The 27,121-nt window shown below is 36.6% G+C and overlaps 1 protein-coding gene across 2 annotated transcripts in view; it reads right to left on the bottom strand.

Annotated features, from left to right (window-relative positions):
- The window catches only part of TUSC3 (tumor suppressor candidate 3), a 109,201-nt gene extending 83,805 nt beyond the window's left edge, over positions 1-25,396 (bottom strand). Inside the window, exon 1 of one of the 2 annotated variants that reach the window (XM_064712218.1) lies at positions 25,228-25,396. In XM_064712218.1, the coding sequence (XP_064568288.1) occupies positions 25,228-25,356 (129 nt within the window). In that variant the 5' untranslated portion in view covers positions 25,357-25,396. The remainder of the gene's footprint in view (positions 1-25,227) is intronic. The other variant, XM_064712217.1, reaches the window with a different exon arrangement.
- Between the last annotated feature and the right edge of the window lie 1,725 nt (positions 25,397-27,121).

The following is a 27,121-nucleotide window of genomic DNA, read 5'->3' as shown; positions in this document are numbered from 1 at the left end:
ATACTAGTATCTTCCCAACATTCATAATTTGCATCTCAAGGACATGCTGAGGTAGAAAACACCATCTTTGTATTTAAAATAACTCCACAAAGAATTAACACTGAAAAATTACTTAAGTCAAAGGCTACATAATCTTTAAAAGCTAAGCAATTCATATGTGAATCAATTTGCACACATTCTTGTCCTGTCTTGGTTTGAAGCTAGCTGAAAAAGATTTAACATAGCTAATTTAACATATTATCCAATATTTAAATATTCTAGTTTTGGTATCTGCAGTCTTTAAGGTCAATATTAGGCACTAGTTAAGCACACCACCTTCCAGCTCCCCCCTCTCAATTCCCATTCAACCTAGATTTTGAAGTCAATTTGGCAAATAAAAAAATGTATCTCAGAAATGCTTACGTATAGCATGAGGAATGAACAGAAATGGTTTCCCTACAAAAAGTTTTCCCTGAGTGTGTCCATACTCCACTTACTCCCATGGAAAGAGACATGCCACTCTCTAAGACAGCCACTTCTCTAGTTCCTGTACAAATGCTGCAACAGTAGCCATAATAAAGAATTAACAAAGTTTGCCAGTTAGAAGACAGGACACAAAGCCACTACTATTTTTTACAGTAGCACAATGGTCTAAGTTAAAGCAGGTGCTATTGGAAGAAAAACTAAGGAAAACTGAAACAGTAACTGACCCAAAAGCACAGAATGGTTCTAATCTGTTCACTTCTCAATTTAACAAGACAAAATCATTTATAGAGATAACCTAAGAGGCATGTTAACTAGTGAAAGATCAAGTGAGAAAAATCTTTGATAAGCTTACACCCCTCCTGCTCCCTGAAGTAGACTAAGAGGGAGGATCTTCTGACAGATAAAGAATAAATGCTATAGAGAAGAAGATTAGATAGCCCTGAAACCAATTGTAAGTGATAAGTAAGTGAAAAACACATCAATATGCTTAGCAACAGAATTGGTGAATATTCATGGAACATGCAAGAACAAACAGTAAATCACCTCATTACAAGGAAAAATGCCAATCAGGAATATTGACATTGGCTGCACCACTTTAAATAGAATCAGTCTGGGAGATTTTCATCACAGAAACTTCTTGCAGTCTTAAAAACATGACAGAGAAAAGGCAAATAGTACTTATCAATTTATTCCAGTTTTCATCTGGCATAGTTTACATTCCATGTTGTTCAAGGGAGTCAGGATTTCACAGTTCAAGAACAGGAGATTTAAAAAAATTACGTTTTCTACAGAACTGTACTATTCATTCTGTCAAAATTTCCTTTTCTGTGCACTATATACGTGCAAGTGCCTAACTAAAATTATCAATGTACACAATTAGTTTGCCCCCTCTATATTTAGAAGAAAACATTTATGAAAAACTCTTATTCTGACAAGCCTAAAGATGAGTAAAGTAATAGGAATTACATTCAGGTTCAAGAAATCCACTGCAGACATTTCAACTCCTCCCTGAATATTCAGTGAAACAATACATCAGTGACCACAGGGAGGAGAAAGCATCACCAGAAATTAGATGCAATTACTGCCCTAATCCCTACAGACACAAAGACTGAGAATACATTTTATCTCCATTTGACAGAAACCTATCCTTTTACAAGAACACAACATGATTTGCTGTAAAGTTTTAGGTCTGAATCACATTTAAAAATAAGTATGAGGCATTACTTTCCAATTTACTTTGCTGGTACACAAGTCCTTATCTCCCACTCCAAGAATGTAGTAAACTGAATTGAATTTACTCTGCAAAACAATGTATATAGGACACAATAAATAAAAATACAAAAAAAAAAAATTAAAAATGACGCAGTTAAATATTCTGCATTATGTATACACATGGACTTACATATGCAGGACTGAAACTGGATGATATTAACCAAGAACACAAATTGCTTTATACACACACTCCAACTTGACTGAAATAATCTGACTGCCTAAGTAACTTACTATTAGTTTGGCTCACTGGCTTTGGCCAAATACCCAATAATTTATTCCTGAAGCACACAGAAGAGACCATATTTTTCTGAAAAAGTACTTCTTTGTCAAAAACTATGTAAATGAGTGGTTCAAAAGACAAATAAGAGTGCAGAAAGGCAAGTATTTAAAGATTTCATAACATAGAACAGACATGGCTTGTGAGCCAGATGGCTTTTTACCAACTGCTTGTAAAAGGGGCTGGGAGAAATAATCTGTAGCATGACTAAGTCAATTTGCAGATACACAGTTCTGTCTTCAGGATAAGTTACCAGAATTTGTAACACTAAAGTAAAACTTCATATTTATACAAAATCAAATACTCTGTCTGAGGCACATTAACAGTTCCCATTTAGAACAGAGTTAAACAATGAGAAAAAGATTAACTCTCCTGGTACTTCTAAAAGGCATTTAACCAGACCATCAGGGAGAAGCAGCAATATGCAAAAATAAAGCAGTTTTCAGACAACTGAAACTCAAAATTTCAATGAATACCAGAAGTTTCAGGAAAGGGTATATTTTAAAAACATCAATGCAAAAAGGTAATGCTTTCAGAGAGACTGCAGGTTTTACAGGAAAATTATCCTAGAGAGAATTCAGTTCCTCAATACTATACAAACCCCTTAGAACAAGCTCCACTATCTGCTGATCTTTCCTCACAGTCCATACTACAGCTCCTTTTTCACTGAATACCTTTTTCAACACCCTCTATCAGGAAAATATCCACTTTTCCCATGGATATTAATGTGAACAAAGAGAGGTAAGTACTATTGACTTACTGATGGCAGACTGGGCCACCACAACTGTGGTGGCAGAGGAGCAGAATACAGAATGGAAAAGAAATTGAATTTCTTCTTGCAGGAAGATTTCCAGGAGATATTCTAAAAGGAGCACAGGATCAACAATGATACGGGGAGGAAAGCAGACCTGGAAAACGGTCAAGGGGTACAAGGACAAAGGATGCAAGCTTCTGCCACATGTACAGCATATGGCTCAACAGTATCCTCTAGTATGTGCTACAAAGCTGAAAGAAGCAGGAAGTTACATTCAAAGTGTTAAATAAAAGCCTACAACAGAATCCATGACAACTGTACTGAACTGACAACTGAGTGAGTTCACTGCAACCTTTGAACTGCAGAACAATATATTTCCTTGATATTACTGACACAGAATTTATAGGCCAAAATACATTGTTCAGCATTCAAGTATAATATTATAGTTCCACTTACATTGAACCAGATGTGTAAAGGAATTGTTCTTTGGTATTGTCATTATTTATGTAATCAGAGCACTAAGAAATCCTAATCAAGGAGCAAAATTTAATTGTGTGTTACTGGAGAAGTACATTAGAGACAGCTGTGGTCCCTAAGAGTTTGAAAGCTGCAAGTCAAAGAAGACAAAGCACATGTCATTTACTTATTTATATATTTCTACACACATAAGAACCAATGAAGACCATGGATTAACACGGTTCTCAGTTGCTTTGCCATATTTTTGTCTAACCACAGACAAGATTTTAGAAACTTGAGAGCAAAATGGATTCAAAGACTGATTTTAAAAAAAACAGTTTTTGCAGTGCTTTGTGATGAGCTGTTTCAATAGGAAAATATTAATAAAATCAATCCAGACTAACTTGTCTTTAAGATTTAAATGAATGGACAACAAAGAAGATGCAGGATAATGAAAAGCAAGAAGTTGATACAAAAGACTGTTTACACACAGAAAGGATAAAGTAAAATATCTTTGGTAACTTTTGTTTATTATTCATAGTTGCAGAAGGAAATGATGTGTAATCTATCAGATATACTGATGGACTAGGGCTAGAAAATAAACAGAAGACAGATGTGGTAAGTAAAATACTGTCATTTCTGCAAGTTGTCAAAGCAGCCATTGCCTTAATATTCATTAACTGTAGAGAATCTTTATTTTATCCTCGAAGCCCTAATTATTGTGAACCCACACTGTCATCTACATTTTTTTGCAAGACTGCATCCTCTCACTTTTCAGAAAACTTAATTAAATCTTTAATAAGCCAGTATAAATGTAAAGGATGTGGAAAACATAATATCACCTTATGCATATTTATTAAATTTCTGCAAACCCTAAAGCATTTCTCCCCAAATTAATGGTATGGAAAAAATTGATTTTAGTTTACCTATCAATTTCTCTTCGTGCAATAATTCCATCTGTTAGTTCTCATGGCAGGACCTTGGTACTAAAGAGCATCTGAATATAGTTGCAGAAGTTGGTATCAAGCCCACAGCTGATCACTTCCTCAGGTAATTGATTAAAATAATCCTGTTTTAATCATTGTGTGAAATTAAGCATGAAATCTACCCACCCTCAGCAAGTGGACAGCCTTATTTTCATATGCTTGCACAAACTGTAGCATAAAATGCAGCTTAAGATCATCAAGGAAGTTACCAATGACATTTTAGTGGTGTTGCCATGATATAAATATGAATAATGGCATTGAAACTGGTGGTAGTATAAGTGCAATTCCTAAAAATACTTATTCCAGTACAGTTACTTCAGGCAACTCATTAGACCTCTTTGACAAGCAAAGATCCTAAGATAGATATGACAGATCACTGAACTGCATGCATGCATGCAAATAATCTTCTCCTAAGAACAGACACTACTCGCAAATAATATTAGCATATTTAAGCCATCCAGGGGGCAAAGGAGGACAAAACAAATGTTCCAAAGAATTGAAAAAGTGCACTAGTTTTGGAGAAATTACATGAACTCTAAAAAAAAAAAAATTAATCTTAATTCCAACTTTGAAGCTTGTGATGAAAACCCTATAAATTAATAGATTGATTAGACATCTGCACACTGTTGATTTCCTCTGGTTGTGGAAAATTTAACAGCTATGAAAGCATTACTTGCATTATTCATCTGATCTAAGTTTGAGATCTACAAATGGCATTTATAATGTCAGCACCAAATTTCAGTGCTGAGCATTCCAAAAAAACATTTGGCTAATATTTTAAAAAACTATATCAAACCACCTTTCAACTACCCAAAGCCCAATGATTAACAAGATAGTGGATCTAGCCTATCACTCAGCAGGGCATGTTTTGTTCATCAGCAGTGATATAAGAAATGTTATCATTACCTATTGATGGCCGATCCCATGCCAGTATGATAAACATATGCAATAATATAATTGGCTAATTACTTCCTCATTTCTTCATTCCAAAATTGCTCTCTCCTCATCAGCTTAGAATTGGTATTCATTTTCCAATGGCTGCCATTCTCCCCTCATCCCCCCTCATCACAGTATTTCAGGATGATCTTGTAGAAGTGACCTTCACACTTTGTTCCCAAGCACACAGAGCAATCAGGTGGGTGAGTACAGCATAGAGAAATACTGCACCATTAGTTTTTAATCACAGGAAATAACCCATGTCCTGCATAAACCTACTTGTCTCTCTCCAAATGACTGATGAAAGATGACCAAAATATTAGACTTAAAAAAGACTTCTAGAATCATCTCATTTAAAAAAAATTATATGAAATGAGCATCTCTTATCAGTTACTTAAAGATCTAATGAGTATTCACTGCAGCACCATTGCTTTTATCAAGAAGTAATACAGTTTCAATTAAAATAGTTTTAAAAATCATACATTCTTGATACTTAAAATTGTTTTTACAATTCTAAATGTTGTAGAAGTCATCCTCAAATCATAGTTAAATTCAGGAGTTTCCATGGTCTGCTGAGGGCATTATCCAGTTTATAAAGTCTACAAGGATGGAGATTCTGCAACTTCTACAGATATCCTCTTCATTATTAATTATTTTTTCCTTTTAATTTTCACTGAAAATTTCCTGCTTCCTGCACCTCCTAGCTGTCTCTGTCATTTCACTATGCAAATTACTAGATTATGAACAACACAACCATTCCTTGTGTTTCTTGGAAAAAACCTGAAGAAAAAAATTAGGAGCTCTGAATTTTCAATTCAGAAACTGCAGTATTTTCAGGTTGACAGTTATCCACAAAAGGGAAGAATCCCTGTTCAAAGCATGTACAATATAAAACCAACACAATCTGAAAAACTGATTAAGTTTTATATGTCATATCAGCTATGTGTGTGCATAGGAAGAACCAAATGTGTTTATCATAATAGTAACCTACAAGTCCAGTTCTGAAAATTTAAATCTCTTCTAAGTCAAACAGGTAATGTACAATTCAAAGGCCAAACAATCAGAGATTTACTCCTAGGTCAATGTTACTTAATTACTCTCAGTCCCAGAAAGCTGAAAGTACATTCACTGTCTAAGACTATCATCAATAAAAGATCCAGATATCAACTCAATTATCATTAAGGAAGTATGTGCTTCAGTAAGAGAATGGGCTCCTATGCAGCTGCAGTACAGAGGCCAATATTTGGTAGAGTCTTAGTGCAATATACAGTGGGAAAAGGAGAATGTTACTTTTAAGAATGATGACGCACTGTGAAGAACATGTTTCCATACTACACTCATTAAATGTAAACAAATCCCCTCCACAGAGACGGTAAAAACATTATTGCAATCCAATTTGTGCATGGCAAAATATAGGTCTGGTTACATAATAAGTTTGAATATAAATGATTTGGCAGCTTCACTTCATTCAATATTCATGGTTAAGAGACAGAAAAAAAAAATCTACTTCAGGCCAGAAGCGATTCTTGTAAAAGAACAAATTAACTATGAAGCAAGGTAGCTGTAAAGCCTTTTGAACAGTAACTCTATTCAGTAAATTCAGAAGTATGTCAAATGGACAACACTGCTCTAGATAGCAGGAGAGATGAAAAGCACTCGCTTTCTTTGACAGCAAAATACCTGGCAAAGATGAAGATTAATAAAATGAAAAGGCATGAGCTGTAAGACTTGTCAATCCTCTCTCGATGCAGTTGTAACTACAGATGTAGGTTCCTTAACAGCATCATTCTGTAAAGCATGGAGAGAGACATGCAAGACCTGGGAATGATGAACTACTCATGACTGAGCATTCCTCATGGAGAGATCCATTAGTGGAAAACACTAGGCTCAAGAAAACCAGAACTGAAAACAGTGGAAGAATGGAAGATCACAGGTTGGTGAGGAGAAAACCCACTTGCAGATGTCCTTAGAAAAAAAAATACTGGATTAAGTGAACTCCGACTGAATGACTTAAGCCATTCTTACTCATCTTATATTGAGATCCTAGATGATTTGATGTTATAAAATATTCAAAGCAGAAAGTAGTTTTAAACCACTTCTCAGAAAGGAATTTAAAAAGAAAATATATCTTCTGATTATCACAATATGGTACATGGTTTCCTGTTCTGGGAAGAGATATCATCTGAACCATTTTCATGCAACAGAACACAGCAACAGGACAAAAATCACTTCCATAAGGGCTCCTGTCAATAGATGGATAATAAAAGAGGCAATGATTAGAGCTTAATGAATGAGTATCATCCCTTTTATATATTAAAGCAGAGAGTGAGCATGATGAGATCAGAATCCATTACTAGCTTTATGTATTTCAGGAAACTGCAATAAGGACTGAAGCAGGAAAAATAAAAGCATTTAAAAGAGATCATATTGTTTTGATAGCATTTCACACCATGTCATCCCATTTTTCTTCTCCAAGTGTAGCAAAGTACAAAGAATAAATAGAGTAATTCATGCAGCCTAGCTTGAATTTTCAGGGAAGAAATGCAAACTTAAAACCTACAACTCACAATGAAGACCTTCAAGTCAAAAGCAAGGAACTTATTAAATCTCAAAGACAAAAGAAGGTCATAGACAAAAAGAATCACGATGAGTCTCTGGAGTCTCTGAGAACTACTGCACTTTATGCCATGACTAGAAAAGTCAGGTCCAACAGAATAACAATCTGTGTTGAATATCTCTAAAACTGAATGTCCTTTAGTATCTTATGGCTAGAAATAGTAATTGGGATATCTGAAGGATTTATCCTTGTTGTTACTTTGCAGTGTTTGGAAACACAAGGAGAGCACATGACACTTGTAAATGTAACAATCAGAACAGTATCAGTAGGAATTTCCACAGAGAAAACCTGAATCACATGAAACAGCAACTGAGTGTTTTCTTCTGCAGTGTGAACTGCAAGATAACTTTCTAAAACAATGACTTATCAACCTGGTGAGACAGAGTAAGGATCCATCCTGAACTAGGTGAAGTGTCTGGGAGAGGTGAAGGGTCTGTGGAGCTAAAGCTGAAGGAGAGGCCGTGTTCCAGAGACAGCAAGGAGACAGAGAAAGAAAAACAGAAAAACCACGAGGTCAATCTGCCCCGACCTAGGAATTTCTCCGATAAAGAAGAATTAGTGCTAAGTGTCATGCAAGATGAATATGTATGAACTTATTGTGAAACTGTATGCATATGCATTTGGAAGGGGGATAAAAGGAGGTCTGAAATCTTCAGGGGTACGCATGCCCTTTTGGGGAGGCTTGCGTCCGGCGCGCGTCGTAATAAAGCATACCGGGCTTTACAACTTTTACAAGTTGTGAGGGTTCTTCTTTTCTCCGCAAAACACTGGAAACAAATGAATTATTGAATCAAGAGCAAGTTTAAAAAGTTAAAAGCTTAAAAATACATAATAAAAAAAGAGATTCTTAAATTTCTATCTTCACTGCAAAGGGTATAGACCTGGAAGGAAAGCTGACACAAGGCAAATAACTGAATTGAGAATGAATACAGCATTCAGTCAACTCAGCAACAGGGAGAAACTCAAGTCATGACTGAAATAGGTTGATGGAAACAGGAGAAAGAAGAAAATAGTATGACCTAGTCTTTCTTGAGTGCTGTCAACTTAGCCCATCTGGGTCCTGACAGGATATACTTGTATAAATACCAGCATTAAATGTGCACATGGTCTCTGATTTTAGAACAAATCACACAGATCAGAAGAGAAAAGATAAGTACCAAATAATGAAATCAAACCCTTGATTCCTTTCCACACTTGTCTCCAGATATTATAATGATTACAGGTATGCTTTCTGCTCCCACTACAAAGAAATCCAGAGGGTTTACGGGAAAGGACAACAGAAAAATTTCTAAACAATACAGATCTCTTCAGAGACATCAAAATTTTACTCAACCTACTTTTGCATTTCATTCATCTCTCTCCTTAGAGGAGAGCAAAATCTGACAATCTCTCTTAGAACAACAGATATAAAACAGATTGTGGGAATACTTTTAAAATCCATCTGTACATACCAAGAAGAGTAGAATATTGAAAAGAAGGAAAATTTTGAAATACCAAAATTCTTGAGAAGAACGTTGTAAATACTGTAGAAAAGATGAAACTAAAGGAAAACTATAAGGAAAAACATCTAGATAATCACAGAAGTGTGACTGTAATTCAGAAGTATGATGACAAAAAATATACAAAGGAAAACCATCATATGAGGAAAAAGTAGGATAACTGGGAGTTGCAACATGAATAAACAGATTGGAAGAAAAAGAATGCAGTATTACACTGAAGGCAAGACACATTCAGCCTAAAGTGAATGTAGGCAGCTTGAAATTTGTCTTTGAACAGACTAGAGAACAATTTTTGGCAGAAAATACACACATAACTTTCCCCAGGGCAGCCACAAATGTTCCTGGATGAAGTCTGCTCTTTGAGTTGAGCAGGCTTTAAGTTTGCATCAATATATGTGAATATTCTATTTCTAGAGAAAACAGCAAAAGCTACAATAATAACAAAAACTAAAAACAATAGGAATTAAATTATAAGAATCAATACACACACAAACAAAAAAACCCCACCATTTGGGTCATAGGAAGGAAATAAGGAGACTTTTAGGTTAAACAGGATATGAACGTAGTTGCAGGAAGAATAAAAGTAACTTTTCAAGTACCAAGTGGAGTTTGTAGCTGGTGAATCTGCATTTTATAAAAACCCAGAGGGCTTTGAAAACAAGCTATACCTTGAAAAACAAAAGAAAAAAAACAGGAGAAAAAGGCAATGAAAAACTGTATTAGAAGATGACTACAAATGACTGCAGAATCCCTATCAGAGGAAGGATACAAGATTATAAGAGACAAATCTACTATTATGTTTTTCTTTATGAGCATTATGGCTAGAGCTGCATAAAATTAGAAAAATATGCACCCTTGCATCCACACTTTTTCAAGACCATATCATGCTGGCATTGTCACAGTTTTAAAAGACACCAGGGAAACTGGGTTTTTTGACCATGTGCAACCATAAATATTTGATGGACTTCTATTATACATTCAGTTTGTTCTGCTTTCAGAAACTATCATAACACACAGAACTCAATTTCATAAATCCTTTAAAGTCTAACAAACTTTTGCAGATTGACAAAACCTATCATGAGCACTTACACAACTTTTTTCCAAAATTAAATTAACTAAATTTTACACATTATTTGCTACTAAGAAAGTCATAGAGCACATAAAGACCACTACTTTTCCAAGAAGGACTGAAAACAATTTGTGTTGCCATACCTCAGAAATAACAACAACAACAACAACAACAAAAAAAAAAAAAAAAAAGGAAAAGGCAATGTATACTCCTTTCTTTGCTATGAAATGGAAAAAACAAGAAAAAAGAGAAGCATCATCCTTCACAGTTTATAAAATGGACAAGCAACCAAAGAAATGACACATAAAACGAGTTACATATCTAACAATTAAATTCAAATACCTAAAGTGTGCAGATGACTTCAGCATTACGGGCAGCCCTATCAATGTCTCTCTCAAGCTGTAAAGGTAAGACAGCAAATTTCTTTCTTCTACAAGGACTTCAGAAAGTAGTACTGTGTTTCATTGCTTCACATGAAATTAATGAAAGCCCACTTTGGTTTCAAAGTCAACTCTTCCAAGTTTTCTTTAGCTTTAGGACTCTAACAGTAATTATCAAACACAATGAAAAATATATACAGCACTTGACATGGTTTACAATAGCAACATGATCCAGCCAATTTAATGGACAACCTACTATCAGACCAGAAAGGGAAGGGTTCAAAGCAAAGCATGAGAATAAAAATTCTACTTCATATTAAAGAAAATTCTCATTTTCTCTTCTTGCCAGAAATGACAAATTGTAACACAGAAATGTTCATATGACACAACTAATCACAATTTGGATTCAAATTCAAACTGCTGATTTTTCCTTCTTTCTTTTCAAGATATGCAAACCCATTCTTTTCCTTGTTTTTTCTTATGATACAACATTTCAATAAAGAGATTCTACAAGCAATTTTAAAAAGCTAGAAAAGTGGGCAGTAGAGAAAGTTTTGAAGGTATCACAATTAATTGAGTGTAAGCTTCACTTTTAAAAACTACAAAGTGTGTACATTAAAGCCATTGCACCATTTCAATGTATGTTTCAGAGTACTATCTCCCCCAACACTTTCTTCAAACTTTTCCTCACAACTCATGGTCATTGGGAGAGAAATCTGCATCTACCCTCACACTACTTCACTGTCAATTGATTGCTAATCATTATTCATAAATTCTTTGCCACATCTGATATTGATTCTCAATAGTTTTATTTAATTATGCCATCCATTCATTGGTCACTTTATTGTCACAATTTACTAGCAAATTCTGTTTCTCAGAAGGCAAAACCACACACATAAATATGACAGAACCACTAAGTTCAGCATTATTCCTCATGCCTGGTACCTTTAACCTCTCTCAGCCATCCACATGAGGTTCTGGCACCCTTGCCATTTACCCATACATTAAGAAACAGAAGTATCACAGTTTCTGAGCAGGAATTCCTTTAATCAGAATACTACCTTCCCAGTAAGCAGTTCATTAGAACAGAAAGGACATAACATGGTGCTGAGTTAATTAATGGATTCAGTGGTACAACAGGAGGTAGACAATCTCTAGTGGCAGATAAAGCACTTAATCCTTTTAATATAAAATAATTACTTTTCACTTTTATATCTATTTCTGAGTAGTTTAAGGAAAAACTATTCATAGATACCAGCACATAATTTTTATCTAAATAAAAAAATGCAATTAGTAGGACTAAAGCAGAAGTTCATTGTGGAATATTAAATCATGACTGTACAAGCAGTTAGAAAGCTTTAATGCAAAACCTAATGGTGTTAATATGTTAATATGTTAATTGCTGTTTAAACACCAATACTCAGCATTCTTTTCGATGTTGAATATTAAAAATTCAGTTACCTTATAGTGACTAACTCAATAAATCATATTGACGAAACTGGAGGCAAAATTAATGTCTACATTAGAAAAATAAAAACATGATGTGCTTACTAAAATTACATTTCATTCTCATAAAAATATTATCATACTATCATGCAATCTATATTTTTACCTTTTGAAATTAGCTTCTAAAATCCACATGAAATTAAATTTCTAATTCTACATCTTTTTCATTTTTAGAAAAAGTTGCTATAGTTCTAATGATGGAAGCCAGCTAAAAGTGTCTCTCTAAGCCCCTTTTAAAGAACACTTCTTAAATTTTTTGTAGAGTCAACATTCAGTGTAAAGACTTGAGTAAAGATGTCTTTCCTCCAGAACATTTTTACTATCAAAACAGTTGATTAGATTCAGGAAAAGTTCCATTTTCACTTGGGAGAAGTACGGACATCAAATTACTTTTGAAAACAAAGCTGCTGTATCAGCTAATGAACTTGTAATTTTCTCCCTCACAGCCAAGCAAGCATGAGTTCTGCATGACAGCACAATGCATTCACTGCTCAGAAAAACTGATATTGCTATAACTGAACAGCTTCAGCTAGATTTTTTAATCACTTAAGACACATGCCAATAGACCAATACACTAACAGAACCATAACTAGATCACTTTAATATGGTGGGACAAAAAAATGAAATGAAAGATTAAAGTTCTATTTCCTATGATTCTACATGTCATCTGAACATGCAATATATACTTGCATTTACAATCTATCTAATATTGTGCACTTGAGTCTCTTGTAAAATGAACACCATACCTGTCCTAACTTTATGAAGGGGATAAGGAGGGAAATATTCAGTTCTTACACAGCTGGGACCATCTTCATCAGTACTGTGCCCTACAGGTGGCTAAAGCTCCAATACTAACATAACAAAATTCTAGACTGGGGTGACTTAAGGCGTCATTGCTTCCTGGCATAGCTCACTTGCTAATATGTTTTCTACAGTATAAAAAATTTTGCACTGAAATTCATCAGCTTTAGTGCCTCTCCTCTCATTTATCATTTTATTAAAACAAAGTCAAAGAATGTGGCATTTGACCACCTATAAATCATTAAATTCTTGTGCTATACACTCGTTTTCTTGGTATCTGTTCTACAGATAGAGGTAAAGAGGTACTTAGATTAATCCACACAGAGCACTTAATCGAGGAATTTGGATCTACAGCAAACAGAAATGGAAACCAGAGTGGGCAATTCTAAAGTTGAACAAGCTTCTCCTGTCTGCCACCAGGTACTTACAAAACGTACTTAAATTTTGTGTTATCTCCCCTTGCTTGGATATTACCTTCTTGTAATATCCAAATGGCCTGGAATATTGAAATAAAAATGCAGATTTGAGAATCTTTATGTTCCCACCAAGACCACTATTACCTTTAAATATTCCAGGGCTGGCTCTTTGAGCACTGTGCATAGTACACTCTGTACTTAGTTCCTTCGGCCACCTCCACTGTCACACAAAATTACAACTGAGAAGGTGATAGCTGCTTAAACAGAGAAAGCAAGTGTACAGGGGTTACCCTGAGAAGCCTTCACTACTTTAAAGTAACCTTGATTTCTTCCACTGCCCTCCCAACTGGTTTGGCAGGCAGTACTCATGTCCAGATGGTGGGCAAGTAAACCTACTTGAACAGATTGTATTACAATGTTTTACACTGAACAGTTATTGGATTAAATGTATAAATAGCTGTGGGAACCCAGGACTTTCCTCTTTCAAATGATCATCATTCAGCTAGAAAATTATCTTCCTCTTGTCACTCCTCCGTGCCCAGTGAATTCTGCAACATTGTACAAACCTCTGTGTTGGTGTAAAAGGACAGTTCAGAGTGCAAACAGTGCTCTAGAGGGGCAAAACAACTGATATGCTTCAGAGCAGGAACTTTTTGAATTAATACAATAATGAAGATCACCTTAACAGGATCCAAGCACCCAAAGGAACAGACAGACAAGTGTTCAGGGTACTTTATGTGAAGCAGCATAAAATTTCCCAGAAATCAAATTAATATCAACTGCTCCCACTATATCAGTTTCCCAGACATGCTTTAACCATAATGCTACTGTGGAAGAGGCTGAGATGTCACATTTAATTGAAAATTTAACTCCTATTGTGAATGTTACACGTTCATAGCACACAATGACTTAAGGAAGCTCAGTTTCTGTGCACAGAATGGGCTAAAATACAGGATGTCAAATCAGATGAGGACTGTCCCTCCTTATGCACTAAAGTAGAACTTCCGGTAACTATTACTTTTATAGAAATTGCACTATGTCAGCTGCCTCACAAACCAATATGCAGTTACATGAGGGCATTTTAGTTAAAGTTTTACTCTGAAAGCTACATTCTCCATGAACTCTAGTTAAAGCACTTTGATCATTTATAGCACCTAGAGTTACAGGACAAAAACCCACAGACATCAACACCAAAGCAAATGCTATTTCATCTAGACCATCATCATGATGCTATTCATCTAGTGTAAATATGTGTGTGCATATTCAGGCACACAGCCCCACATCTCCGCTGACTGATTTATTCAGCTTACAGGAAACAAAAAAATGAAAAAGCTTACAATGCATTTGAAGGGGAAAATGATTAGCAATGCCCCTGACAGACTACAGGGAGAAATGTTCAGATCCCTTGAAGTTGCAAAGTAGAGCTTAAGGAGTAACTAGGAAATTAGGTGAAAGAATGTAGAAGTAGACTGTAGACTGTAAATGTAGCTGGAACCAGTGGATACACAGATAATGAGGAACCTAAGTGGTTCTGTGGCAGTCATGTAACAAAAAAAAAGAGTGCATGCCCTAAGAGAAGTTCCAGACAAGGTCCCTTAAAATTTTGGGGGCTCTCAGTGAATACGACCACCTTTAGACGATCCTCTAAGACCATTAAAAAACTACCAGTAAGGAGCAAAGACATGTAAACTCATTCTAGGAGAAGTGATGTTTATGTATTAGCTTGGAAATATGTTGTAGTGACCATGTACAGTCATGATGGAATAAATACCCCGTTGTAAAATTTCATGATACACATTCAATAAGAGAAAAAATACCGTGAATGTGTGCAGCACTAATAATAATAAAGAATGCCTGATTTCTAATACTTCACATTGTGAGAGAACAATTATTCTCTGGCTGATTTCACTATCACCCCAAACCAAAAACAGAACAAAGGAAATAAAGAACAATTATAATATCTAGAGTCTGTCCAGCAGGTATCAATAACTTTATCTTTTCTTCTAAAACAATTTCCCACTAAAGAAGTTATTGCACTGCTATCAACTAACAGAGATTTGAAAAAAAATTTAGACAAGAGCTTCTACTCATTTCTAGCTTAGAAGCAAAAGTATGACACAACAGAAGAAAAATATTTTTGCAATAACTTCAGCATTAATGCACCATTCGTGTCCTTTTCACAACAATTCCTATCTCATCCACTCAATGTGCTGTCACATTGTCACTAACTGAATCCAGCAGCTGGGGACAAGCAAGAGGCATAACAGTGTACATCTTCAATTCTGGACTGAGCTTCCTGGAAATGGCATTCTTGAAATTCCTGCCCTTTATTTTCCATTTCACTTGAAGCTTTAGTAAAATTGAGGCATAGAACAGAAAAATGGAAAAAGTTTCCACTGAAATGTTTTAGAGCTGAGCCATCAGCTATCAAGAGTACAAACCATGGCTAAAATATTTAGAAGTGTGATGCAAAAATAATATAGAATTCAGATAACTTTACTAGTTTCTATGCTCTAACAGATTTCAGAAGGATTTAAGGATTCATTACTTCTGATTACATTTGATCATTGATCATTGGCTTAATAGTTTTTATTTTCCCATACACATTTTTTCTATCCTTCTGCCCAACAATAAAAAAAGAAATCCTACTTTATCAAAGAAATGAACTTAAAGCAAGTTCCCTTTATTTTCCAAAACACAGGAAAAACAGGAAACAATGTTCAGGAAACATGTGATGATATTTCCATTTAAGTCACAAGAACGTGTAATGTTACACCAGACACAAGATTTGCACATCTTGAAGCTAACTTGTTTTTCACTGACTAGATCTGAGGATAGAAGCTAACCAAGTTCATCAACCACAGGCATCTGCAATGCAGTAATTCTACTTCACATCCAACTTTTAAGTTGCACAGACATTGCAGTAATGGAGGAGAAAATTCTCAATGATCTCTAGGCCTTTGAGCATGCCCTACACTTTAACATGCCAGACTTGGCCATGAGATAATTTATAGCCCCACTTAAGAGTCAGATAAAGGAGGTGGCAAGTGCATTAGTTTCCTCAGGCATCATCTGAAAATACCCAATAACTGAAGACATCCTGGTAAAAGGTATCACAAAGGATTCACTTGAAAACAAAAACCACTTATTGCTGCATGAGTTTGTGCACTCTTCTAAATTTCAGTTTTTGACTCAAGTAGGGAGAAGTGTATTCAATATCATCTTCACCCATGTGGAAGTATTCAGGTCTCACATCTCATAATCCCTGAAACCTATCCTATAAACCATAATCAATAAGCATGTTTATACCATCTCACATGACCTGAACAGAAACTAGAATATATACCACCTTAACCACATCACCTTCAGTACATCACCATGTGATGAAAGAAAAAGAAAACACTACTCCAATCAAGTTATTATATTATTATTTTGATTTTAGTTGTTATTATTGTTAAGGACCATGCACATAATCTACACTGAAGAATGAGTATATGTCATCATCACTACATTCTCCTCCTGCAGCTGAAGAGTACACAATACTTTATCAGCACATATTCTGAACAGCACAGCTTTTACAGTTTTGACTTTAACATCCACATTCTGGAGAATTATAAGATTTCAGAAACATCCTCTTGCATTTTGTATTCCCTAGTTCAAGATCACTGACTACAAAGGGTACTGGTACTGTGACCTATGATGAGGTGCTATACTCTTAATTTAATTGCTCTACAATTCCCTCACCTAATTGTAGCCTGAATTCCTCTCCTTGGAAAGACACCTAAACATATGTAGATACAGCTAATTTATTCCTTCACTGTATGTAGCCCCAGCCCTGTAACTCCTAGGGTATCTAGAAGAGCATTACCTAGGTCAGTCAAAACAGACACAGGTATTCTATTCATATTAAAATATCTTCTTAATCTTTCTAGATAACCTTGAAAAAAACAAAGTAGAGAAAGGAACTGTGTCTCAAAAAAATCTGTCTGCTCAGCTTTCTCACTCCCTACATTAATTTCCTGTGCAGAATCTGAATATCCAGCTATGTCTTTTATAGAAAGACAAAGATTCACACTAAAATACTTTAATAGTAGACTTTAATAGAAAGACAAAGATTCACACTAAAATACTTCAATAGATTCACACTAAAATACTTTAAGTTTCATATTTTTAGTGTATCAGTAGCCCAGTGAATCTAGTAATTATGGATCAAATGGAATTTGTATTTCACTGCAGTGTACTACCAAAAATACAAGAGGGTCATATGTACATAATTAAGAGAAGTAAAAAGAACAAAATATTTTAAGTAACAATTTGAACCACTGAAGCAAACAAAGACAAAGCAGCTACAATTACCAAGGAAAGTTTAAACACCACCAAACAAAAAATACCTCTCCTACTTTATTGTTAAAATGACCATATTCCTCAGCATAGTGCAGAAAATCACTGCAATATAACAAGTCATTATACTAAACACTCTTGCAGGACAGCAAAGTCTTGAGTTAAAGGCCCAACTTTACATTCAGAATGCAACCAGCCACTGACAAGATCTGAGAAACAAATTGTGTGAAAAATTCTGAATGTGTATGTATGACCAGAAAAGAGGAAAACATAAACGGAATTAGCTAATTAATTAACTGAATAACTGTCAATTATTTTTCATGAAAAACAGGCTAAGTATCAAAAGACCTCACAAAACAATCAAGTAGACAAAAATGCCTAGTATAAATTATTTTAAAAGCCCCAGAAATGAACCTTAAACTACAAATGAGAATTTTATAGTATTACCTAAACTTTTACTTGGCAATTCATGTCTTTTACTCAGACATGAATATATACACAGTGAAATCTCAAAAAAGCTAAACAGAAATGTCAATATCTGATTGATTCAGTAGACTGTCAGAATTGGTCTTTTTAAGGCAATTGGTTAACAAAAGCAGTTGAACATGCTATTTTTTTTAATAATAGAGAAGACAGTAATAGTGATTTGAAACTATGAAAAAGCCAAAGTAAAAGCAGAGCACAAAATGGTTTCTATCCTTCAAGAAGCAGATGCTACAGCCTATAACCTTGAGCAGCTCTTTGAGCTCAAAATGTCATTCCAGAGGGACTGCATAACTGTAATTACCACTTCTGTTATGAACTTGATATACAAAATGTTCTATGCAACACAGCCAAACTCTGCTAAGCTTAATGACCAGTTCCTCTGAAATTCAAAAATTAGTTGCTTTAGATTCAGCAGCAAAGGATAAGAAAAATTAATGGTATGGCATAGTTAGGCTAAGGACTGCAATTCCTTAAAAAGAGATTATGAACTTGGGGTATTCCAGAATGGTATTATCAGATACAAAAGAAAGTAAAATCCTAATAGCAAATCCTATTAGGTGGGAGAGCAGTCTGTCCAGAGAAATGCTGGTCCTGCCACTACTTTAGCACTCAGGAAGAAGAGTGTTTTCATGAAGAAGCCTGTGATAGCAAGGGTACAAATCTTTTGCTACTCTATTTAGTAGATTTATTAGAGCAAGAGAATGAGGCCCAAACCAAATACCAGGTAAAGGTCCTTCTTTAGTTCTGACCATTATCTTAGCCAATAAAATGTGACCTTGAAAACACTTCTAAAAATCAAGAGAATAAATCTGAAGACCCAAACCAATATCCAACAAACCCAGGGCTTTCCTCTCAGTGCTTAGAATTAAAAATTCTAATTTCACTAACTGATTTTTCCAGAGCATGTAGAATTTAAGCAGATACAATCTGTATTTTCCATGTGGTTGCACAGGATGTGCTGTATAAATGGTTATAGAACAGAACAGGGGAGAAGATCAATTATGTCACTGATCTGTCTCATGACAGCAAGGATGCCAAACAGAGACATCTGGGACAAAAGGTTTCAGTAACCCAATCACAAAATGCCATCAGGCCACTAGAGGCATCCTTTATTTCACTTATTGTATGCAGTCACTGAAGTTTTCTACACAGATTGGTCGAAGCCAGAACTGCTAATCAATTTTGCCAAATTTTTGCAAAACTTTAGTTAATTAGAAATAAAGGAGAGAGGGATATAGATGTTTTATGGGGTTGTAAAAAACAGCAGAGAAAAGGAATTCTTGCAAATATTTTTTTTTCCTCTGTGCTGTCCCCATTCTTTTTAGGACAAGAGTAGAGAAAAACATTTAGAATTGCATTTAATGAGTTTTATATTTTCAGGCATGGGTTAGAACTTATTTCACTTCAAACTGAGAACACTTAATTTAAAGCTTTAAGCATTGTTTTAAAAAAGCCTATCTCTACTGTAGCAATAGTTAAAATGTCCACTTACATAAATGCATACAAAATCTCCGCTTAAAATACATCTTTAAAATGATTTGAAGGCAAATCTACAGTGAGGCCTGAGTTTCCCTCCACAGATTCAAGCTTTGCCACATCTCAATTTACAATAAAGTTTTTAAAGAGAATCTGTAATTGGTGTAACTGCCAAACACTTTCATGCATCCTGTGTCAAAAGCAAAAACATGCAGTGCTCCACAGTCCGGAGACCAAACTCAAAATTTTCACAACCACAAGATGAAGAAGGCTTTATATTCAAGTTTAATTTTAAACAGAATTTCAGTAGACCAAGAAGAGAAACTTAGGTTTTAATTATCACTGTTATTCAAATAATATAAGAGATCTTGAAAAATGGAGAATTTATTTTTTAAACTATATGAGAAATTGAATATATGCTAAACACTTCCCATTCATCACAAACTTTTTTTCCTCCTTTCCTTTTCTCCACTCGCTTTACCATGTTTCCTAATACTCCTTTCAATTAAATACACACACAGAACACTGAACAGAAGAATGTTACAGATCATTGAAAACAGAACCAAGAGATTAAGTAAGAAACTAAGTAGTATTCTTTCAGTTCTGGAGCAAGACCAAGGACAGCAGGTTTTGCTGGCTCCAGGTCTGAATGGGTGAGAATTGCCACCTTTATGGGGAACCACTACCAGAAATTAGATGGGAAAAACATTTTTAAGTGGAAGATGCCATTCTGCCTGCAATATGGAAATAATCAATAACTGCAAATAAACACAACAGGCTCACTATGAAAGGAAAACAAAAACTCATGATGCAGAAACACGGGGATAGTGCCAATCTATCCCAGTTACTTTCATATAAAACAGGAAAATATGATCAAGACTGAAGACTCTCTCAGATATTTAATACCTTAAGCCTTAAAAACATAAATAGCTTCTTCTATTTAATTTAAAAAATAACAACTAAACAAACAATAACTTGTTCTTTATGGTCATGATGAGGGGAAGAAACAGGGTCAAAAATCTAGGCCCTTGAACATGCAGAAGTTTAGGTTAAATCTTTAGAGGAATAGAAAAAGCCAGAAATTGTAGAGTCACCACCACTAAAGGCTTCTGTGGGCATATCACACACATATTTATCAAGAATGATAAAAGCATGGCTGAGCTTTGGGATAGAGTTGGAAGGACAATCTAATTGATAGTTTATCTCCCGCAATTTCTCACAACTTTCATAACTTCTACATTCAGCTGGGGAAACCAGACAGGGAGAAAAAGTAAAGAACTTATAAATATGGTTTAAGGTCTTTACCTTAAAAAGGGTAAAGAATATTATAAATGTATGAATCTTGAAATCCTTTAAAAATAATCAGGGCAAACTAAGATATCACAGAACCTTGCCTTAAAGAAGAGTAAAATCACTACAATATTTTTATATGTCTTCAGTATCTTTTTTAGTAGACTCAAGCTCAACAAAATACTTCCACCTGAAGAAAGCTTGTATGTAAACACATCTCCTCCCTGTGTCAGATTTAACAAACTACCTGCAGTAAAAGTTACTCCAATTGCCTATCAGTGGTTTAACTCAGCTTCTGAGCCACCCACATGAAAGCTCAAAAATAAACATTATCCTCCATGACAAATGTTTTTAATATTGCAAACTCAATGCTCTCTTTCTATGTGTTTCAGTCACAAGAAAATCTATAATAGAAAGCCAAGCAGTATACTTCAAAGTTAATGACTCTGATTCCTTTAATTTTTTTAATAGTTTAGCCCACTTGTAAATTTGTATAAGATATATAAAAAGCATTGCAAGGATTGGGAACAGAAAATGCATGTACATTATTATAATTATATTATCTCAAATATGTGGAAAGAGTTAACTATTATTTCTCTTATTATGCATACAGTTTCCAAGAGAATAATCCTTCCCCAGTGTCTTGTTGATACTTCGCAATCAAGAACTTTTCTTTACTTCACTTTAAATAAAGGTACTCTTCAGCACCCAAATTAAAATCATAAAAGCAGGCTTTTCAAATCTAGTTAGCTTCTAAGTACGAGCTATGGGGGAAAGTTGTGGTATTGTTCTTCATCTCATTTTCAAATTAGACATTCCAATATTTTCTATTTATCTCCTCATCTTCATGAAGGCTGTTATGAATGTCCGTAATATGGAAAAGGTACTGGAGATCAAAGCAAAACAATAGGAATGTTTGTGTGTTTGTAAGTTCATGAAGTCATTCTAGAAACAGCTTCCATGAAACCAGATGACTAATAATCTAATTCAAATCTATTTCCAAATAGCTCTTAAATTCTTGTAGATTTAATCAAATTTAAAACCAACCTTAGCACTTCTCAGTAATTTTCCAGAGAAGACAGTTTTTTTATTTATCATTAAGAACATTATACTGTAGAGGACTATGTGTTTTAGCATTTAAGGACTTGCACATTTTCTAAATATAGCTTTAATGTAGTATTTCACAATCAACACAGAAATTTATAACAATGTTTCCCAGTTTCCCTGGTTATTTTCTCTGCTAACATCAAGTCCTTCAGAAATACCTAATATCGTAACCTGGTCCTCTCCTTCCTGCAAAGCATCTCCACCTCTTCCATGCTCATACCACTGATCCAGACACCTCCAATCATTCAGACTTTATGCACAGTTTTCCATGAAGTCAGCACTTAAAAAGATAAATTAATAAAAAAAGAAAATCATTGTCTTCACCAAGAATACTTTCCTTCCTTAAGATTTAACTCCAACATCTCAAGTTCTTGTAATTTTGAAGTACTTTTCAAATAATCAAGTTTTTTAAAAAAAATTATTGGGAAAGCTGTTCCTTCTCTCTAGTCCTTTACCCCTTTTTCTGGACAACCATGTCAACACACACACACAAAGCACAGAGAAAGCAGAAAACTGAGACGTGAGATGATTTTATCTTGAGATACACCTTTCAATCCCACTACATTAGCTTTTCTCTTGCAGTGTTCACTTTGAAACAATTCAGTGTGTGTTCAACCATTTTTCCAACTTCCCAAAAACAAGTTGTGTCAATCTTACCAGTCTTTGTATAGAACATCTTCAGTTCACTTAACACATTTAACTTCCATCACCTTTACCTGTTACCACTGTGCTTCTGGACAGTGGTGTGAACAGCAGTGTCCCACAGCACAATATCCTGCACTCTTTCAATTCACATAATTTTCCTCAGAACAGTTTTAAAATGTTACTTCCAAACTACTTACTGTAATTACAAGTCTCATTTTTCACATACAGATGTTTTCCTCATTATAGACATTGGGTAAACTACTACAGCTTTTAACATGAAGGCTATGGGGCAAGAAGAGTCAGATCATAGCTCTAACATATACAACACAGAAGCATACAGTGTATAAAACCCTGAGAAAAACCAAGTTACACTTTATTTTAAGCTTGCATTTAAAGTGAAGCAAGAACTTACAATATTGTAATAGTTTCTGTAAAGATGCAGTCTTAGATTCTATGTCTACATAAAGCCAAGAGTTTTTCTGTATGAGCAGTCCATTGTCTTAAAGGCAAAATATTAAACAGAAATGAAAAATGGCAGCAAAAAGATCCAGAAGACTGAGATGTGTTCATTTAAATTAGTTAAAAAGGAAAACACTGAATAACAAGCTTTACAGAGGAGAAATACCTGCTTGAACTGCAATACCAAATAGGTGGACAAACGAACAAGCATTTCCATCCTTTTATGTACCATCTCCACAGTAGGAATGGGAAACTTTCTAAAAAGTAGTTGTACATGTCTGTTTTAATTTGCCATTATTTACTTGTGAGGAAAAGGATCTCACTTAAAAGATAGATTATTTCAGCTATCTTGGTAGCACAGCTGGCACTCCACATGAAAGTGTCAACAAAAGTTGCAGTGCCAGCACATCACAGCAAGAGAGAATCAAGTGTCAAACATTAAACACATTTTATTAAGGAAACCTAATAAGTTAAAGTTTTGAAAAGAAGTTAATTATAGCAGCAGAAGGGCAACACATTTACTGCTTACTCATTCTAAAAAGAGTGGAAAAGGCAATGAATGCCTAGAGTGAAGGTGTTCATTTTTCACAATGATGCCCAAGGGATTTATTTCAATGATCAGATCACTTATCTTGCAAAGACCAGAGTCCCACCACTATTTAAATACTTAAATAAGAATTTTACATACCAACTTTGGCCTTGCAAAATCATAGAATATTGTGAGTTGGAAGGAACATTGAGTCTAACTCCCAGCTTCTCGCAGGGCAATCTAAAAGTCAAACCATATGCACAAAAACGTTGTCCATTTGTCTCCTGAACACCTACAGGTTTGGGGCAATGATCACTTCCCTCGAAACCTTATTGTGTGCCCAACCACTCTCTCAGTTAGGATCTCTTTCCTAACACCACATTTGAACTCCTCCTGAAGTAGATTTAAGTCATTCCTTCCATTCTTGTCACTGGACACCAGTGGGAAGACATCCCTGTTCTTTTACATCTTTGGCTTGTAAGCCTTAACAACCTATATAGTTCTTTAAAGAAAAACAAAACAAACAAAACCCTAAAATTTGGACCATCCTTCTCTTTGTCTGAGCTGCTAGTTCAGAGACAGAATCAGCTGTAAAAACTCTAGTTTGGTTAAAAGCTAACTCCTCCCATAAATGAAGTTATAGTGACACTGTAGAGACTACTGGGTGGCCTAGCACTTAGCAGGCAAAAGCCTGGCCTGAAATCTAGGGTAACCTGGGAAGAGAATCATAGGCAGCTCTAGCAGCATTGAAATCTGAAAAAGGCAATTATGTACACTACACATTTTTGTACACTTCCCTATTTAAATACAGAAGTTGGTGAGGATAAGCTGTTAATATGAATCAGAATTAAAACTGCTCTTTCCTCCACATCTCCCTCCACGTAGGTGATGGTGTCCTAGAAGAGAGCACCATCACCTGCACTCACGCACACACCTGCTGCCATCGCTTTGATGCTCGTTATTAACTCATGGCATTTCGTTCCCTTGGCACCACAAACACGGGTTTAACTTCCACCTCCCGCGGGCTCCTCTGCCAGGCCCCCCTGGCCCACCGCAGCCCAGACCAGCGGAGCCCGGCGCAGGAGGGGGGCTTTGCTCAGCACCGGCCATTCCAAGGCCCAGGGCAGCGCAGGGCACGGGCCCGGGCACGGACAGCACGCTGGGCACGGACAGCACGCTGGGCACCGCCATCCCGCCGCTGCTCCCTGCGCTGCCGCTGCCCTGGAAACGCCGCCGCCGCCGCCGGCCATCACCACCCGAGCGGGGCAGGGCAGGGCAGGGGCACCGCCTGCCCGGCGCCTCCCGCCCCACCGGCGCCCCGCTCGGGGCTGGGGAGGGAGCGGGGCCGGCGGAGCGCGGGGGGCGCCGGACGGACGGGGACACGGGGACTCCGGAGAGGGAGGCAGCGCGACAGGGCACCCCCGGCCGGGCGCGATGGCGAAAGAAGCGAACGTCTCTACCTCCTTCTTTTTCTGTCCTCCCCCGAGCTGTCCGCAGAGGAGGAGCAGGAGCAGCAGCAGCCGCAGGGGGAGGCAGCCCCCGGCCGGCAGGTGCGGCAGCGGCCGCGCTGCCCCGGCACCCAGCGCCATGTTCCGCCCCCGCCGGCGGCACCTGCCGCACCGCCACGCTGAGCCGGCCCGCGCCCGGCCAATCGCAGCGCCCCGCGGCGCGGAGCCGCCTGGGAAATGTAGTTCTGCGGGCACTGAGGGGCAGGCTCGGCTCGGCTCGGCTCGGCGTGGGTGCTGCGGGCAGCGCTGCGGTTCCGCCGGCCCGGGGTGTTCCGCCCGGCCCGGGGAGTTTCGCGCGTCCTGGCGGCTCTCCTCGTCCGGGGAGTTCTGCCTGCCCGGTGGGTTCCGCCCGCCCAGGGGAGGTTCTGCCGGCCCGAGTGGTTCTGGCCGCACTGGGAGGGGGGAGGTTCTGCTCGTCCGGGGAGTTCTGCCTGCTCGGGCTCAGCTTCGCTGCTGCTCCCGGCTGTCCGCAGCACACCGTGCAATCCTGCACGGAGACTGTAAAACAAAACAAGACAAAATACCATAAAACCCCACCAAAACCCGACCCAAACTCTAAAGACTTCTTTCTAATATGTTTATGCGCATACACTTTTCAGATTTCATTAGGCACGCACAAAGCCAGCTTTGGAGAAAATAATATTAATGTAATATGCTGATACAATTAATTCGAATTTAATTCCCAGAGCATTAACTGTGCAGGTCTAAATTGATATTCTGATTCATGATACAGTCCTCAAATCAGTGATTGTGCATTTTTTGAAAGTGCACGCTGCAGTGCGCAGGATAGGTAATGTTAAATTAATGAGCACATACTTCTCTTTTTTCCCCTAGAATTCCAAGAACACTCTGTGCTACATTAGTTACTTACACACAGCTGTGCTGAAGACTCAGAAAGCAAAACTATTCATTTCTTTGGTGATTTTGCTGTATCACTAGAAAGTTTTGTGCATTTTATAATAGAACACCACAATGAAATAGAAAGCTGAGGCCCCAGGAACATATTTTAAAGTATCTCCTTTTTTTGGACAGAGAATTTTTAGGTAGCATTATCATAATATCAGATGCTAGTCTGATGACGCATCAGGCATCTGAGCACCAAGCACTTAAAACATTTAATAGGCCATTTTTCTCTCCAGTTATATTTGCAACATGTCTTTCAGAAGTTACATGTATCCCTAGGAATAGTAGAATGTATTCAAATAATCGACCAAACAATAGAGATCAGACTATTTGTTGTCCACATCCATCAGATTCTGACCACTGTTGGGCAATAATAACAACCATAAAATGCTCTTCAACCATGACATTGGATTACAGAGATTTCTAAGACCTCTGCTCTAAAGAGACAGGATATATATATTGATCAGATCTGTGTGTTTTTAAAAACACCTTTTTTCCTTGTCTTTATTAAGGTAGGAGATAAAAAATCAGTGGAAACTTTGCCCTGGAACAAGAGAGGCGTATGTTAATTACTGTGCTAAAAAATAACATTCCATTAGAAGATCTCAGGCCACTCTTGCTAAATCCAGAAGGTGATTTCACTGGAATCTTGTATGAAAAACTCTTGGTATCCTCCTGAGCCTAATAAACTGTGGACCCTTCACATTGCCACTGTATGAAAAGAGCATTAAAACTACAGAGAACATGAAAACAACTGGGAGCTCTTAATTCCTTGAAAAGACTACAACACCTATTCGACACAACTCAGCTCTAACTTTCAAATTTCTTACACTTATTTTAAATCAATAACCTCAATTCTCAATCACCTGAAGTCCATTCCTTAAGCAGGAAACAGCAACATGGACAGTTTTGGTTTATTTCTTTTCTGTTCAGAGGTTCATGT

This window comes from Zonotrichia leucophrys, chromosome 4 (assembly GCF_028769735.1).
Source record: "Zonotrichia leucophrys gambelii isolate GWCS_2022_RI chromosome 4, RI_Zleu_2.0, whole genome shotgun sequence".
Lineage (NCBI taxonomy): Eukaryota > Metazoa > Chordata > Aves > Passeriformes > Passerellidae > Zonotrichia > Zonotrichia leucophrys.
This window is presented reverse-complemented; position numbering and strand designations above follow the sequence as displayed.